This window comes from Canis lupus, chromosome 4 (genome assembly GCF_003254725.2).
Source record: "Canis lupus dingo isolate Sandy chromosome 4, ASM325472v2, whole genome shotgun sequence".
NCBI lineage: Eukaryota > Metazoa > Chordata > Mammalia > Carnivora > Canidae > Canis > Canis lupus.
This window is the reverse complement of record NC_064246.1, coordinates 70,929,475-70,944,132: the sequence shown is the minus strand read 5'-3', so window position 1 is coordinate 70,944,132 and position 14,658 is coordinate 70,929,475. Positions and strand designations below refer to the sequence as shown.

At 45.4% G+C, this 14,658-nt stretch overlaps 1 protein-coding gene across 2 annotated transcripts in view; it reads left to right on the top strand.

Annotated features, from left to right (window-relative positions):
- EGFLAM (EGF like, fibronectin type III and laminin G domains) overlaps nt 1-14,658 on the top strand; it is a 182,196-nt gene that overhangs the window by 65,085 nt on the left and 102,453 nt on the right. For both annotated transcript variants that reach the window (XM_049109317.1, XM_025436293.3), the window contains exons 4-6: nt 2,357-2,383; nt 10,908-11,025; nt 12,266-12,401. In XM_049109317.1, coding sequence (XP_048965274.1) covers nt 2,357-2,383; nt 10,908-11,025; nt 12,266-12,401 — 281 coding nt within the window. The remainder of the gene's footprint in view (nt 1-2,356; nt 2,384-10,907; nt 11,026-12,265; nt 12,402-14,658) is intronic.

The following is a 14,658-nucleotide window of genomic DNA, read 5'->3' as shown; positions in this document are numbered from 1 at the left end:
GCCTGTCCATCTTTTTTTCTTTTCCTGTCAAGGTCTGTCTGGGTGATTTTTTCTGCCTTAGGCATGTTCTGGTTCCTTTCCTCCACTCTCCTCCTCCTTCCCCATTCTACTGCAGTTATCCTATAGCTAGAGCCTTTTAAATTGCTCTGCAAGCGGTTAGCACCAGTGCCTAGAACGCTGCTGAAACGGGGTGGCGGTGGCAGTGGCGGTGGCGTGGTGGTGACCGTGCTTCCAGGTCCTACATAAGAGCCTGCTAGGCACAGCGCCAAGAAACCCGTTTGTCAGCCGGGAGAAGTAGCGATCACTTGCTGGGCATCTGTTACCTGCCAGGCACTATTCCTCTGCTTTACCTTTGTTTTTCAATCTCATCTTCACAACTATCCTATGACCTCATTCTATGGACAAGGATGCTGGCCTCAGATGGTGAAATCACTGTCCCTACATTGTACATTATTGAGTAACAGAGTCAACTGTAGACCCAGTGCACACTGACTTCTGAACCCTGCCCTGGCTATTTTTACCCAAGCTCTTCACAAAGCAGAGATCGATGCACATCTGCAGCTTGCATGTATGCTTTTAATCTCAGACTTTTGCTCCAGCTGCCCTTGTTTGCCCCAGAAGTCCTCAGCCCCAACCTCTATGGCTTACTTTATCCTAAAAGGAGAGATTGACTTAGCCCACGCAGGAAGCCACTAATTGAAGTTCTGTCTCACCTCGGCAGCATGGGAACTTTCAGCGAGTTCCTGGACCCCACCAGGGAGCCAGCAGTGTCCCCAGCCGCCAGCCTCCTGTCCTGCAGGGAGTGTGGCTCAATGCTCTGCCTGCAGCACAGCCCAGGCAGTGAGGGCACAGTGCAGATGGCAGGTGTCTCGGAGTCCCGACAATGCCTCTGGAACCCAGATGCAGCCCCACCACATGGACCTGGGCTGAACACTGGCATCTCTGGGGAGGGCACTGCGAAGCAAACATGAAGCAAAGGGCCAGGAGGGAAATAGGCACCCTGGGCTTCCAAGCACCCTTTCTGCACCTACAGGTTGGGTAACTTTGACCAGTCACCTAACCTGGCCAAGTCTTACCTTTCTCCCATGAGAGGGGTAAAATAATTACACTGTGGTGAGTTCCAAATAAAATGGTGTGTATACAAGCCTTTGGTTTTAAAATGTAAAGAAGCCAGATAGATGTTGGTGACCATTCCTCATGATCATTGCCTTTATGTTAAATATATTCTTTATGTTAACTACATCCAGGCATCAGAGTAGGCTATCAAGTTATACCTGGCTGATTTCAACAAGCTTTCTTCGTTGCTCCTTTATGCCCAGCATAGGACAACGCAGGGTCCTTATTCTCAGGGAGCTTTCAATCTTACTGGGAAAATCACGTTCTTGCTGATAAACAGCTGGAAGACCAGATGTCGTTAACATGCTGCTTAATAGGCAGACTGAAGTTTTGAAGAGGGGGAGATTAGTGTAAGAACAAATGGTGGAACCAGGGGTTGAGAATTGAAGCAGGGGCAGTTTCTGGAAAGGCAGAGGAGAGGGACGGGCAGTGAAATCGAAAGGAATGGTGTGAGCCAAGAGGACAAGCATGCACGTGTGTGTATGAGCTTGTGTGTTCCAGTGGGGAGATTTGGGGGGGGAGGCGTTCAGAGCATCCGGAATGGAGGGAGGAAATACTGTTTAAACCTAACGGCAGTGAGTCGGGAGGAGGGGAGGGGTGTGATATAACAGGGTGGGTTCTGGGTTCAGAGACTTGCTTGCAGATGGCTGTATTACAGCAAGCTAGGCCTAATGGACTTAGTTCCCCCATGGACAAAACAGGGATCCGAATAGTATCTCTATTACAGGTAGTATCTGTGGGGTTTCCAAACGGTGTGCCAGGGTGCTCCAGGGCTCTGCAGCAAACTCACAGGGGGCACTGCGGAATGTTGCAGCTTTTCAAAGGAAAGGGTAACAAGTGTGTGAACTACTACTGCCAGGTTGTTTGGGTATAACTACTGAAAAAATGGAACGCTTAGGCGTTTCTTTGGCATTAGAAGTGCTGTAAAAATATTCCAGAGACAGCAAAGGTGCCGTGACAGAGACAGTTTGGGCACCTGTCCTGTATCATATCAGCCTATAGCATGAGGCTGCTGCCATCATTAAATGGGGTCGTGGATGTGGAACCCTCAGCATCACCAATGGCAAGGAACAAGAACTGAGTGAGTGTCAGCAGAACTCAGGCGGGACACTGTGAGTTTGCTGCCCATGGCTGTCTGTAGAAGATTGGGGGGGGGGGGGGCGGCTATTGTCCGGGTTCATTTTTGACCTCTAAGTTTTCCTTTCTTTCATGTTTTTTTTTTTTTCCCCCTCCTCTGCAGGGACAATCTGATCATCCAGTGATTTTTGTAAGTATGCTTCAGATTCTGGGGGTCTCTTTTCATCGAGATGTTGATTTTCCCGCATCTTGCTCATAATGATTAAGGCCTAAGGGAGAGTGCTTCGTTCTGGAGTAAGCAGTGACCATAGAGCATAGCAGATGAATTTTTAATCATTTAGAAAGAAGTTGCTTTTATTCTCTTCTGTGCTGCTTCGTCTCACATGGCAGAGTAAGGTTAAGAGGAGTATTTTTAAAGGTTGAAGTAATTTAAGCTCCTTTCCCAAACTAGGTGAAAAAGACTGAAAAGGAAAGGATTTATTTAAACGAATGAGCACCGCTGCCGGGGTGGTTCCCCTCACCCTCCTCTTCCTCTCCTGTCCTCACTTCCTCTAACAATTCCAGACCTTCCCAATAAGGCAGGACCAACTCACCTCAAACTGCTTGACTTGCTGGATTCAACGGTAGCAGAAGATGAGGTTGACCACTGGTTGTATCCTTAAGTGATCTGCCTGTATGGAGGCTTCTGATTTGGTTAGCACTTGACACTTAGCTTTTTTTTCTTAGAAGAATAACCTGTAGGTTTCAACCTGGAAAAATAAGTAGTCAAGCCAACCCGGGGAATTTGGTCATATTTTAGTGTTGGAAATAGAAGCAAGTGTTTCAGCTGGTGGGCTCCATACACTTTCTGATCATTCATAACATCAGCTTTTGATGAAAAAATATTTGACTATGTACCTATATATATGTATATTTACGTACTTATAAGTTATACATATGCTACTCTACTGATATGTTGTGTACTTTATAAGTTCCACAGAATCTTAAAGGAGGAGATAAAATAGAAAATAGAAATAGAACGTTCTTTTCTTCTGGCATCTCAGAGAATTGTCTTGCTCATCTAGGGGGATGCACCATCACCCTGCTTTGGAGTCTGCTGGTCTGGTTGACCCAAAACAGTGATTGCACTTGTGTCTTCCCCAAGGTTAGAGAGAGAAAATGTAGGCAGGAATCATGAGACTTGCATGGAGTCCCAGGTCTGCCATCACAGCCAAGGTCATCTTGGACAAGGTTACAGAGCCCCTTTGAATCTCTGTTTGACTGTAAAATGAAGGGGTGACCTAGTAATGGTTCCCAACTGGGGGTTCCTTTGTTTCCTATGGGGCATATGGACATTGAATGGACATTTTCATGGACAAGCTTCAGGGATGCTGCTTTCCCTGCAGTACATAGGACAGACCCATACGAGGAAGATTTGTGCAGCCTCACAGTCATTGCTGCCCTTCCTATGCAACTCTGAAAGATACTTTCTAGCCTTCTGTAACTACTCAGGGAATAGAATCCCCCCCAACTCTTGCCTCCCCTCTGACCTGCACAGCTTTCCTCAGGGCCATTGAAAAAAGTGTGTTTGGAAGATAGTACTTCTCTGTTTCTTTGGTGCCTTTCATGTAATGATGATGTTAGATGTTCCCAACCAAGGCCCAGTCTCGACTTGTAGAGTCAACTGTGTAGTCGAATCCAAGGTTATTAGCTACCAACAAGGTCATTTTAGAGCACTCATAGAATTTTGGTGTTGAAACTTTGGCCCAGAGAAGTTAAGTGGCATCTCTAAAATCACAAAGCTATTTGGCGCAGAACCTGGGTCTCCTGGCTCCTGGTCCAGTGTGCTCCCACTTTATGCTTTCTTTCAGCTCTGCTCACTGGATGCCCTTAAGGTATAGTAGCTCCCTGTTTGGACTAGCAAGCAAGACAACACCTAACTTCATTTCTGGAAACAAATGACCTGGGTTTCCAGCAGTAGGAGAAAAGTATGGCATGAAAGAGGATAAAGGTGGAATCTGAAATCAGGGTCAGAGATTTAAGTTTAGAGTTATTCCACATGGTTTTATTGTTGCAAAGAGGTATTCAGTTAAGAGTAGTTTCAGCTTTTTAGGGATTCCTTGTATGTAGCTATCCAGATTGTTTTTGTACATTGGGTCATATATTAATTAGAATAAAAGTCTAACAGTCCAAAATGCCAAGATAATAGTGATCCTAACAAAATGTTCATTCATGTTTCCTTCCTGATATAACCTGTTTGGTTATAACCAGTTTTGGTGGCTTGTCTCTGTCAGAAACCCAGAATCCTTCCATCTCATTGCTCTGCCAACCATTCTGGTCTACTTTCCCATGGTCCAAATTGGCTCACTGGCACATCCACATTCTAGCCAATAGATTTGGAAAAGAGAGAAGAGAACAAGGATGGCCCTTTCTATTAAGGGATAACTCAGAAATTGCCCTCAGCATTGTTTTTTTAAATTTTTTTTTTTTTATTTATTTATGATAGGCACACAGTGAGAGAGAGAGGCAGAGACACAGGCAGAGGGAGAAGCAGGCTCCATGCACCGGGAGCCCGATGTGGGATTCGATCCCAGGTCTCCAGGATCGCGCCCTGGGCCAAAGGCAGGCGCCAAACCGCTGCGCCACCCAGGGATCCCCTGCCCTCAGCATTTTAACTCAAATTCTACTGGACAGATTTTGGCCACATGGCCACAGTTAGATCAAGGGATGCTGGAAAATGTAGTCTGTGAGTGGTGATGGCCCAACTAATATACAAGGGTTCTATTATAAGAAAGGAGAGGGGCAGCCTGAGTGGCTCAGCAGTTTAGTGCCTGCCTTCAGCTCAGGGTGTGATCCTGGAGACCAGGGATCAAGTCCCATGTTGGGCTCCCTGCATGGAGCCTGCTTCTACCTTCTGCCTGTGTCTCTGCCTCTCTCTCTCTCTCTCTCTCATGAATAAATAAATAAATAAAATATTATAAAAAGAAAGAAAGGAGAGAATAGGTATGGGGGACAGTTGTCCCTGTCATACTGTGAATGGAGGAATGAGACCCGTACAGCAGATGTGGAAAAGGCAGTTGGACATCTGAAAAACAAGGTGCTAGCCTAAAAATTTGATATGCTGTGTTTGAGAGTTGGGAAACTGGAAGCATATTATGTTATCATGTGTCTGATGAGGGAAACCAGACCCATCGTTGTGTTACACATGGTGTTGAGCTTTCTTCTTGGACTTAGTGAACTAACTAGCCTTGCTTTTTCTCTTCTATAGATGTAAATTCTTTGATCACATGCCAACCAGTGAGGGTATTGAGAAGACAAAGGGGGCAGATTTGGGGGGTTTTGATTTTAGAAAAGGCTAGGCAAACACAAAGCAGGATTATTTTGCAGCAAACCATCCAGCTTTGCCTCCTCATCCCCCCAAAAAAGGTGTGAGAAGGGCCCAATGGAGACTGTTGAATTTACCCTGGACTCTTCATAAAAGCAATTTCTCTCACTGTTTCTCACTATCTTGTGTAGAAACAAAAGCCAAGAGAGAAGCATTTAGACTTGTTCTCAAACCTCCACCAGGTAACAAAATGCTGAGTTTTTTAATTTCAAAAAGAACATATACACTGTCTTGTCTAGTTTGATGCAAGTAATTATAGAACATTTAAAGATGGAAATAGAAGGTTTGTGGAATTATATGGTATTTTTAAAAATAATCCAAGGGTTATCACTAGTCACAATATAGTGAGAGATTACATTTGGGAGGATTGATGTCAGAGGAAGAAGTGTTGGTTAAATCATTGAGTGCAGTTCCCCTACCCATGGCCCCAGCTCCTCCATGCCCTTGACCCTCACTTCCTTATGACTGTTAATCAGCTGGTCAAAACAGGAAAAGACTGGAAATAATTGGCTTCTGGGAGGGTCACCTTTTACCTATCTACCTATCAGAATATACCTGGGCTAAAGGCAGTGCTGATCTTCCATATCTAATAAAGAATTAGTGTTTTTAGTTTAGTTTTGTTTCTTACTTTTTTTTTATTCATGAGAGACATAGAGAGAGAGAAACAGAGACATAGGCAGAGGGATAAGCAGGCTCCATGCAAGGAGCCCAATGCGGGACTCGATCCTGGATCCGGGGATCATGCCCTGAGCCAAAGGCAGATGCCCAAGCGCTGAGCCACCTGGGGCATCCCAAGAATTAGTTTTTTAATCTACATAAGCAACTTTGGCAAGTCTAATGTCTCTTGGTTTTCAGTGATAACTTCTAAATTTTCAGTACATAAACTTCCATGTTTGTGGATAAAATAATAATCTGGTCTTTAGTGTTTATGGTAAGTGTCTATTGATTTAAATATTATTTATTATTTTATTTAATATTTTCTGTAACCTGTATTATCAAATTAGAACTTGGGCTTTGGAGTAAAACAAAGCAGATTTCAAATCTCAATTTTGTTACTTAATAAGTTTATGTTCTTGAGCAAATCATTAACTTTTCAGGGATTCTGTTTTCTCCTCTGAAAGTAAAGTAGGAGTGATATCTATCTCATAGGACTGAAAGAAGAATTAAATCAGACTATGTGTTCCTGGAACAAAGAAAACACACAATCCATGGTAATAGTAGCTGTATTTAGGATTGGCTTATAGCTAATATCTATAATAATCTATAACCATAGCACTCCTCCCATAGGTCATCCAGCATAAGGACTTCACAGGGGGAAAAGATTCTAAAGCAAAAGGCTGTGAGGGCATTGGTTTGAAAGTGTATTTTTGCTCTCATGGGAAGAGCTGGGGCATGGCTGCCGGGAGAGAAGTGAGAAGCCTTATATCCACCTGCTGCCTCCAGTCTCTTAATCTCTGACTTGATATGGAATGAGAGGACAGATAGTGGAACTGGGATGCACAGATGGAGGGAGTTAGGGCAGGCAGGGGGCTGCCATATGTTCAGCCAAGACCCCTTGTGCAGCTGCACAAGGATAGAGTGGGGAAGAGAGGAAAGGAGGGGAGGATTGGAGACAGCCCCCCTCAGGGAGGCTGTAGAAATGGCGAGGTAAGGAATCAGAGGAAGTGGAGGAAGGCAGCAGGTATGAAAGGCACATGGAGATGGTTGGAGGGAGGTGAGTAAGAGAAAGTCAGCGTGTCTCTGGAGTTGTCAACCCCAGGGCCTGGGACAAGATGTTAACCAAGATGGAGGGGTCAGCAGTAGAAGCTAGTTCTTGATGAGGTCACCTGCTTCTATTGGACACCTTGATTTGATTTCTTTCTTTCACTCATTCACTTTGCTTCCTTCATTTATTCATTCATCAAAGGAGCATTGCTTGAGCATTTGCTACCTGTCTGGTAATACTTTACTAAGCTTTCAGTTGCCAGAGGAGTAAGAACTTGCTCCTGCCCTCAAGTGGGTGGGGAGAAGGTGACAAATAGACAATTAAAATCTAAGGTGAGTAGTGCTAAGATGGAGGTTCACCAAGGACACCAGGGAAGCATAGAGGAGGAGCGCCTCCCCAGACTGGAGGCTGGGGGGTCAGAGAAGTGAGGTAATGTCTCAGCTGAATTGAGTCATGAAGTATGAGCAGGGGGTGAGCCAGGCAAGTGTGGGAGAAAAGGGCATTTCGTGGAGACAGAGCAGCAGGTTCAAAGGCCCAGAGGCAAGGAATTGAATGGTATAAATTTGAGCCCTGCCAAGTTCTTAAGTATGACTGGAATATAGAATGCAAGGAAAGGAGGGGACATGAGATGATGCTGAAAGGATAGACAGGGGGCTGCAACTATGCTATTCTAAGGTGATTTTATTTATTTATTCATGAGAGACACACACACAGAGAGGCAGAGACATAGGCAGGGGGAGAAGCAGGCTCCATGTAGGGAGTCCGATGTGGGACTCAATCCTGGGACCCCAGGATCACACCCTGAGCCAAAGACAGACACTGAACCGTTGAGCCATCCAGGCATCCCTCTAAGGAGATTTTAAAATGGGAAGTGACACACTCATATTTGAGGTTTAGGAAGATAAAATCACTGTAGCTGGTGAAGTCTACACTGGTGGTGTAGGCAGCATGGGTGGCAGGGAGAATCGAAATATTGGAAATCACTGTCATAATTATGAGGACTTGGACTTGTGTTTATGAGGACAAGATGGCCTAAACAGATTCAAGTGACGCAAAAGAGTCCTGAGGACGGACTTGGTAACTGGCTGAATGGTGGTTAGAGAGGAGGGATGAACACAGAGAAGACAATGTCAAGAATTTGTGGTTTGGGTAACGAGAGAGCAAACACAAGAGGAGAAGCAATTTCTTATTTTGTTTTTCGTAGCAGGAGGAGAAGTGATTAGTTGAGCTTTGGTTATGTGGAACAGTAGGGGCTTGGTAAAGAAGTTCTAGAGGCAGTTGCAAACCACATCTAGATGTCAAGAGGCAGGTCAGAGCTGAGAGGCAGATTTGGGAGGTGTCAAGTGAAGGTGGTGCTCGAAGCTAAGAAAGTAGTAGATGAGCTTACTCAAGTAAGACTACAGAGTGAGAGGGTAAGATGGCAAAGGATGACTCCCTGAGAAAAACCAACACCAGTGGGGCAAGCAGAGAATGGGGAATGCATGGAGGATATTGCGAAGGAGCAATGAGAGAAGTAGGAGACCAAGGAGGAGCAGAGTCATGGCTTCTAAGGGAACCAAGAAATTTAGGAAGCAAGGGTAGGCAACAGTATTGAAAGATACACAAAGTCAAGTACAGAGAGTCATTCCCATTGGATTTACTACAAAACTGTGTGGTAATTTTGGTAAGAACAGCTCAGTAGGTTTGTAGCACAGAGAGGCCTGGTGAGGGGTGAATAAGAGGTGAGGAAGTGGAGGCAGCTCCTTTAAGAAAGTTGCCCCTGTGGAGAGGGAGTGGGCACATGGGTGCCAGGGGAATAGTGACCATTCTTAAGGTGGGAGAGACTTGAACAGCATAAATACTCACATCACACCAGAACTGGGTAGGTGGGGGAGGGAGGGAGTTACAGGAGAAGGAGGACAATAGATGGAATTCAGAGCACAGGGGATGAGCCAGGCCCTGGACCAGGCATTTGTACACCTGGATGCCCATTAGCCTCAGCTGAGAGCTTTATACTGACACCAGGGCCCTGCCTTCCATGGATCCTTTTTTTTTTTTTTTTAAAGATTTTATTTATTTATTCATGAGAGACATAGGGAGAGAGGCAGAGACATAGGCAGAAGGAGAAGCAGGCTCCCTACAGGGATCCCCGGACCCCGGGATCATACCCTGAGCCAAAGGTAGACACTCAACCACTGAACCACCTAGGCGCCCCACGGATTCTGATGGAAGTAGCCTGGAGTGGAGCCCAGGTGCCGGTATTTCCTAGTGATTCTAACGTGCACTCAGGTTAAGGACTACTGTCGTGAGTATTCCACAACTCTTTGTTGAATCCTTTTAAAAAGTTTTTTCTTGATCAGCGGGTGAATTGTCCTTAGCAACAATGAATGTCTGATCATCTACAGAGGAGGTCGTGAAGACATACGAGACAGGATCCCTGCTCTCCAGTGGCTCACCATGCCATAGGAGAAAGAGACATAATTTGTAGTATATAAAAGTACTAAATTAGTGGCACAACAGTTGGTGGGGTAAGATCAGGTCTGTGAGGTCAGGTGTCATGGGGAAGGTTTGGACCTTGGAGGAGTGGGAGAACCGAGGTAAGCAGGGAAGAGGAGGGGCCTCCTACATTCAAGACGGTAATCATTACAACCCATTTCTTGACGATATCCTCGGTACCAGGTACCTTACACACGCTATCCCAGGTATGATAGCTATGCTAGATAGTCCTACATCAACTCCATTTTACAGAAGAGGAAGCTGAGGCTTGGGGGTTGATATCAAGGCCACAATTAGCACTCAGTGGCAGAATCAGGATTCAGGCCCAGGATTGGTTGATTCCAGAGCCTGTGTCTTTTCCATGGTAGTGTGCTGGGATTGATGGGATCCAGACTCCCATGTACTATTTAGCACCATAACCCCATGGGCATGTTGCTTTTGCCAAAGCCTCAAGTGGAGCAAGTCTTCTTCAGCTGGGGCCTTCTGGTCAGGGACATCTGTGCGGTGAAGTTCATATATATCCTTCATCAATGTGGAGTCCGGAGACCAATAGCAGCACTTGGAAACTTCTCAGAAATGCAAATCCTTTGGCCCCTTCCCAGATGTACTGAATCAGAAACCCTGGGGGCCAGGGAGGAGGGACAGTGGGTGGGGACGGGGGAGGGCAGGCCCTGCAATGTAAGAAGCCCTCCTGGTGATTCTGATGCAGTTTAAAATTTGAGAACCAAAGTTTGAGTCCCTACATTATTGGTACAAATCAAGACCTCAGTTTGCTGTTGTGGCTAGTCTCTGAGCATCTGTGACATGCAAATGGAGAGAACGAACCCATGGATTCCAACCCTGGAAAAGATTGTTACTTGAATTTTAGCAGTTCAGTACTCTGATCAAAGAACTCAAATGTTAAAAGCAAGATCTGATAGTTCTAGAACAGGCTTAGTTCTAGAACAGTGGATAGATTCCTATAAAGGGTAATTCTCTAGTTGGAGGGAATATGTGATGGTGTTTTCCTCTTTGCAAATGTTAAAACTTGGGCAATCCTAGAGAAGCCAGTATAATCTCTATCCAAGCAGCTTCACAGGACCCTCGAGATGCAACCCTTATGGAAATTGTCTGGTTCTGCTCTAAAAGAACTTCTGGTCATTGACGCATTTCCTGTTTGGTTATTGACAGGAGGAAGTGATTGGAGATTTGAAGCCAGGCACTGAATATCGAGTGACCGTAGCAGCTTACAGCCAGACTGTCAAAGGGCGGCTTAGCTCTCCTCAGTATGTTACCACTTTGCCCCAAGGTAAAACAGGTTCAATTCACTCAGAGTAGAAAAGCAATGGGTGCTGTTCATTCATTCCTTCACTTGGTATATATCAGTGAGGACCTGCTACTATGTGCCAGCCACCGTGGTAGGCTCTGGTGGGGAACAAAAACAGGCACAGCCTTTGCCCTCCTGGAACTTAATGGGGTGGGTCAAGATATTACCTCCTTAGTGTGTAGTCACGGACTGTGGTAAATGCTATATGTTGCTGTAAGAACATGTAAAGGGAGACACCATGTAAGGGTGAGGTAAGAATTCTCTGGAGAGATGCCGACTTGTAAAGGTCTGACCAGTAAGTGGGAATCAGGAAGGGGAAGGGGAATGGGAGAAGACCTGTCATAGGCAGAGGGAACCCAACAGAGGCTCATTGAGGTGGCACTGTGCTGTGCTGGACACTGGGGCACAAAGCTGGCTCCATCATCATTACTCACAAGCTCATCGTGGAGGGAGAAGCAAATGGTAGGTGAGTAGCTCCAGGACGTCCGTGGTCTTCACAGTGGGCTCTGGGCTCGGGAGCACTTGGAAGGGAGCACCTCCTCCACCCCAAGGCTCAGGGAGGATTTTAGAAAGGTCCATACTTTGGGCCCAAACTTTGAAAACTACATAGGATTCTGCTAGAACAAGACGGCAGGGGAAATGTTTCTGGCATAAGCAATATTATAAATAAAGACTGGGAGATGTGAAAGTCTGTGAAAATAATAACAGCAGGTTCCTTGGGGTGATAGGATTGTGGGTGACTCTTTTATCTTTACACATGAGGGCGTGTCCCAAATGTCCTACCATTGGTATGCATTCTGATGTTGGGGCAACACACACATACACAAAAATTGGACATAAGTGACAGTAATGCTATGCATTTAATTTTCCTTGCAGGTGTCAATTCTGACATGCAAACAGAGATGAAAGGTTGCTAGGAGGTGGGAGTATAGTTGAGGGTTTTAACACACCATTGTGTGCTCCAGGGCCAATGGGGTGCTCATAATTTAGTTGGATTTTTAGTCAAGGGGTTGGGGAAAGGAGGGAAGACCAGCTCTCGTTATCTCAAACCTTACATGGTGAATCCAGTTGTGATTATTTTTTAATGTTTGTTTGGTTTGAATTTTGAGGCTGTTCTGAACACAGATGTTTAGGCTGTAGGAAGCACCCGGGCTCTTTATATATTAAAAGTTTCCAACAGCAAAGACCATAGCCAACTCTAGGTGTCCACTCTCCCGCCTAGATTCCTGCCTGCCTCCAACAGCACCCCAGCAGCCGCACATCACTGTGGTCTCTGATTCTGAGGTGGCCCTATCTTGGAAACCTGGAAAGAGTGAAGGAAGCTCTCCCATTCAGTACTATTCTGTGGAATTCATTAGGTAAGTTTGTGTGTCACGTTCAAGAGCTATGTGTATCGACCTCAGGTACTCCAAGCACAAGAGAATACTACATGGCAAGTGGTCTCCACTGCATGTGTATTTAAGAGATGACAAAAGGGGGCACCTGCATGGCTCAGTCAGCATCTGCCTTTGGCTCAGGTCATGACCCCAGGGTCCTGGGATAGAGTCCTACATCAGGCACCCTGTTCAGTGGGGAATCTGCTCTCTTTCTCTCTTCTTCCTCTCCTGCTGCTCATGCTCTCTCTCTCTCACAAATAAATAAAATCGTAAAAAAAAAAGAGATGACAAAAGCTTGAAGACCTATATTTATACTCTGTCCCTGGGCCAGTACCTGTCCCATGCCTATTCAGGTCATCTGGTAAACCCAGCACTCACCTTAACCACATCCTCATCACTCCTCCACCATCAGGACTGTCCTAGGCTTTGAGAACTCCTGAGGCATCAATTGCCAACGAGCCTCTTGCATTTCAAGCTTGAAACTTGCCTCCTTGGCTTTGGAACATTATACTTGAAGTAAATATTTGATGGTGATTTTTCTAGAGGGAGAGGAAACACAAATAAATATAAATCATTATTTCTCCCACATCTTTATTGCTGTGGGGCAGATCTCTTGGTTTGGTTTCCACTTTTTTCTCTCATCTACCTCTCCAGTTCTCATTTTTCGGCTTATCAGAGGATAGAAGAGTGATGAGGAATTCTTGCCTAAGCTTCCAGATACGAAAACATGGATTCTCAATGCTGCTATGTAATTGTAAGCCAAAATAAACAAAACAAAAACAATGCCCACATGCCCCTGCCCACATACACACATACACACACACACCAAGCAAGAGGAATTCCCAATCGAAGCCCCTTCCTCTGAGCTCTAGTGGTGGTTGGAGTATGAACCGAAGAGCTGGCTCATGCATGCAATGTCTGTGGAATTAGTGTTCTCTACATTAACGGTGGTGGGGTCTCTCTGAAGTCTGCTGCTTCGTGGATTCAGCAAAAAACTAGTCCAGCACCTCATTCCTGAGGCTCTCTGAAGCTGGGGCCCAGTGGTTTTGCCAAGGTTTTCATGAACTCTGCTCTGTGGCTTGACTTCCTTGCCTATTCCTCCGGAGTGGAAAATAGATTCTTGTTTCTTCAGAGAAGTACCGTGCAGAGTATCTCAAATGCTTGAGTACAGAGCTCGTTTCAGGCAGGACGTGTTTGACTTGCAAGTGGCAGAAGGCTGGAGGGTGAGGCGGTCATGTAGAGGCTCTGTGACTCTAAAGTCCAGGGCAAATCTCGATTCAGGGAAGATCTCATCGGTGCCAAAGTAGCCATTTGTCCCCATCCATCTCTGTGTTCTGCTTTCCCCTTTATTGACTTCATTTTCATGCTTTTCTGGTGTGGTGGCAAGAAGGCCAGTTGGCACCGAAAACTTGCCATCCACTCGTGTAACTCCCCACTGGAAAAGGGTGGCCATTTCTCCGTGAACCCATTGGAGTCTCAGTGTGCACTCTAAGGGGCCAGGCTTGGGTTCCTCCCTCTTCTCTGAGCCAATCACTGTGGGCGGGGAGGGGGCTACACTTACTGACCTGGCATTTGTCATTTTCTGAGCTCTGGAACTAAGGACTAGTGCATCTTTCACACCTGAAGTACATGGATTGAGAGAGTTTAGAAGGATTGGTTCCTCAGAGGAAACCTATGGCGCTATTGATGAAAAAAGGAAAGAACAGATGCTGGGAAAATTAAGGGAGGAAAAAAAAAGATGCCCACTGCAAAGCTCCAGACCGATGTTCATCATTGAGGATAATCTACAAACCTGCTGTTTAGCAAATTTGGTAGGCAAAGCTGGAGTGTGCCTGGAATGGAAAAGATTCTAATCCTGGTTCTGGTAGTAGTTAAACACGAAACACTGCAAGTCCTGAAACTTCGGCTTGCTCATCCACAAAACTCAGAGTGAAGCTTAATTTGTCTAACTCACTTGTCTGGTGCCAGCAAAGCAAAATGTAATGCTTTCAAATTTGGGGAAATACAAAATTTTTTATGGTAGCCCAGCAGACCGTCTGTGTAACCCCCAGCAAAGATGATGATTATCATTTATTTTTAGTCTTGTGCTAAAATGTGTATTTTTAAAACTGGTTTTAACTCTGGCCTATTGGCAAAAGGTAGAAATTACAGTTTCTTAACCTGTGTGCACTACCGAAAGGGGAAGATGAAAGGGACTCATTGGGTTTAGAACCAGAAGAACAGGAGGAAAGCTGTGCAT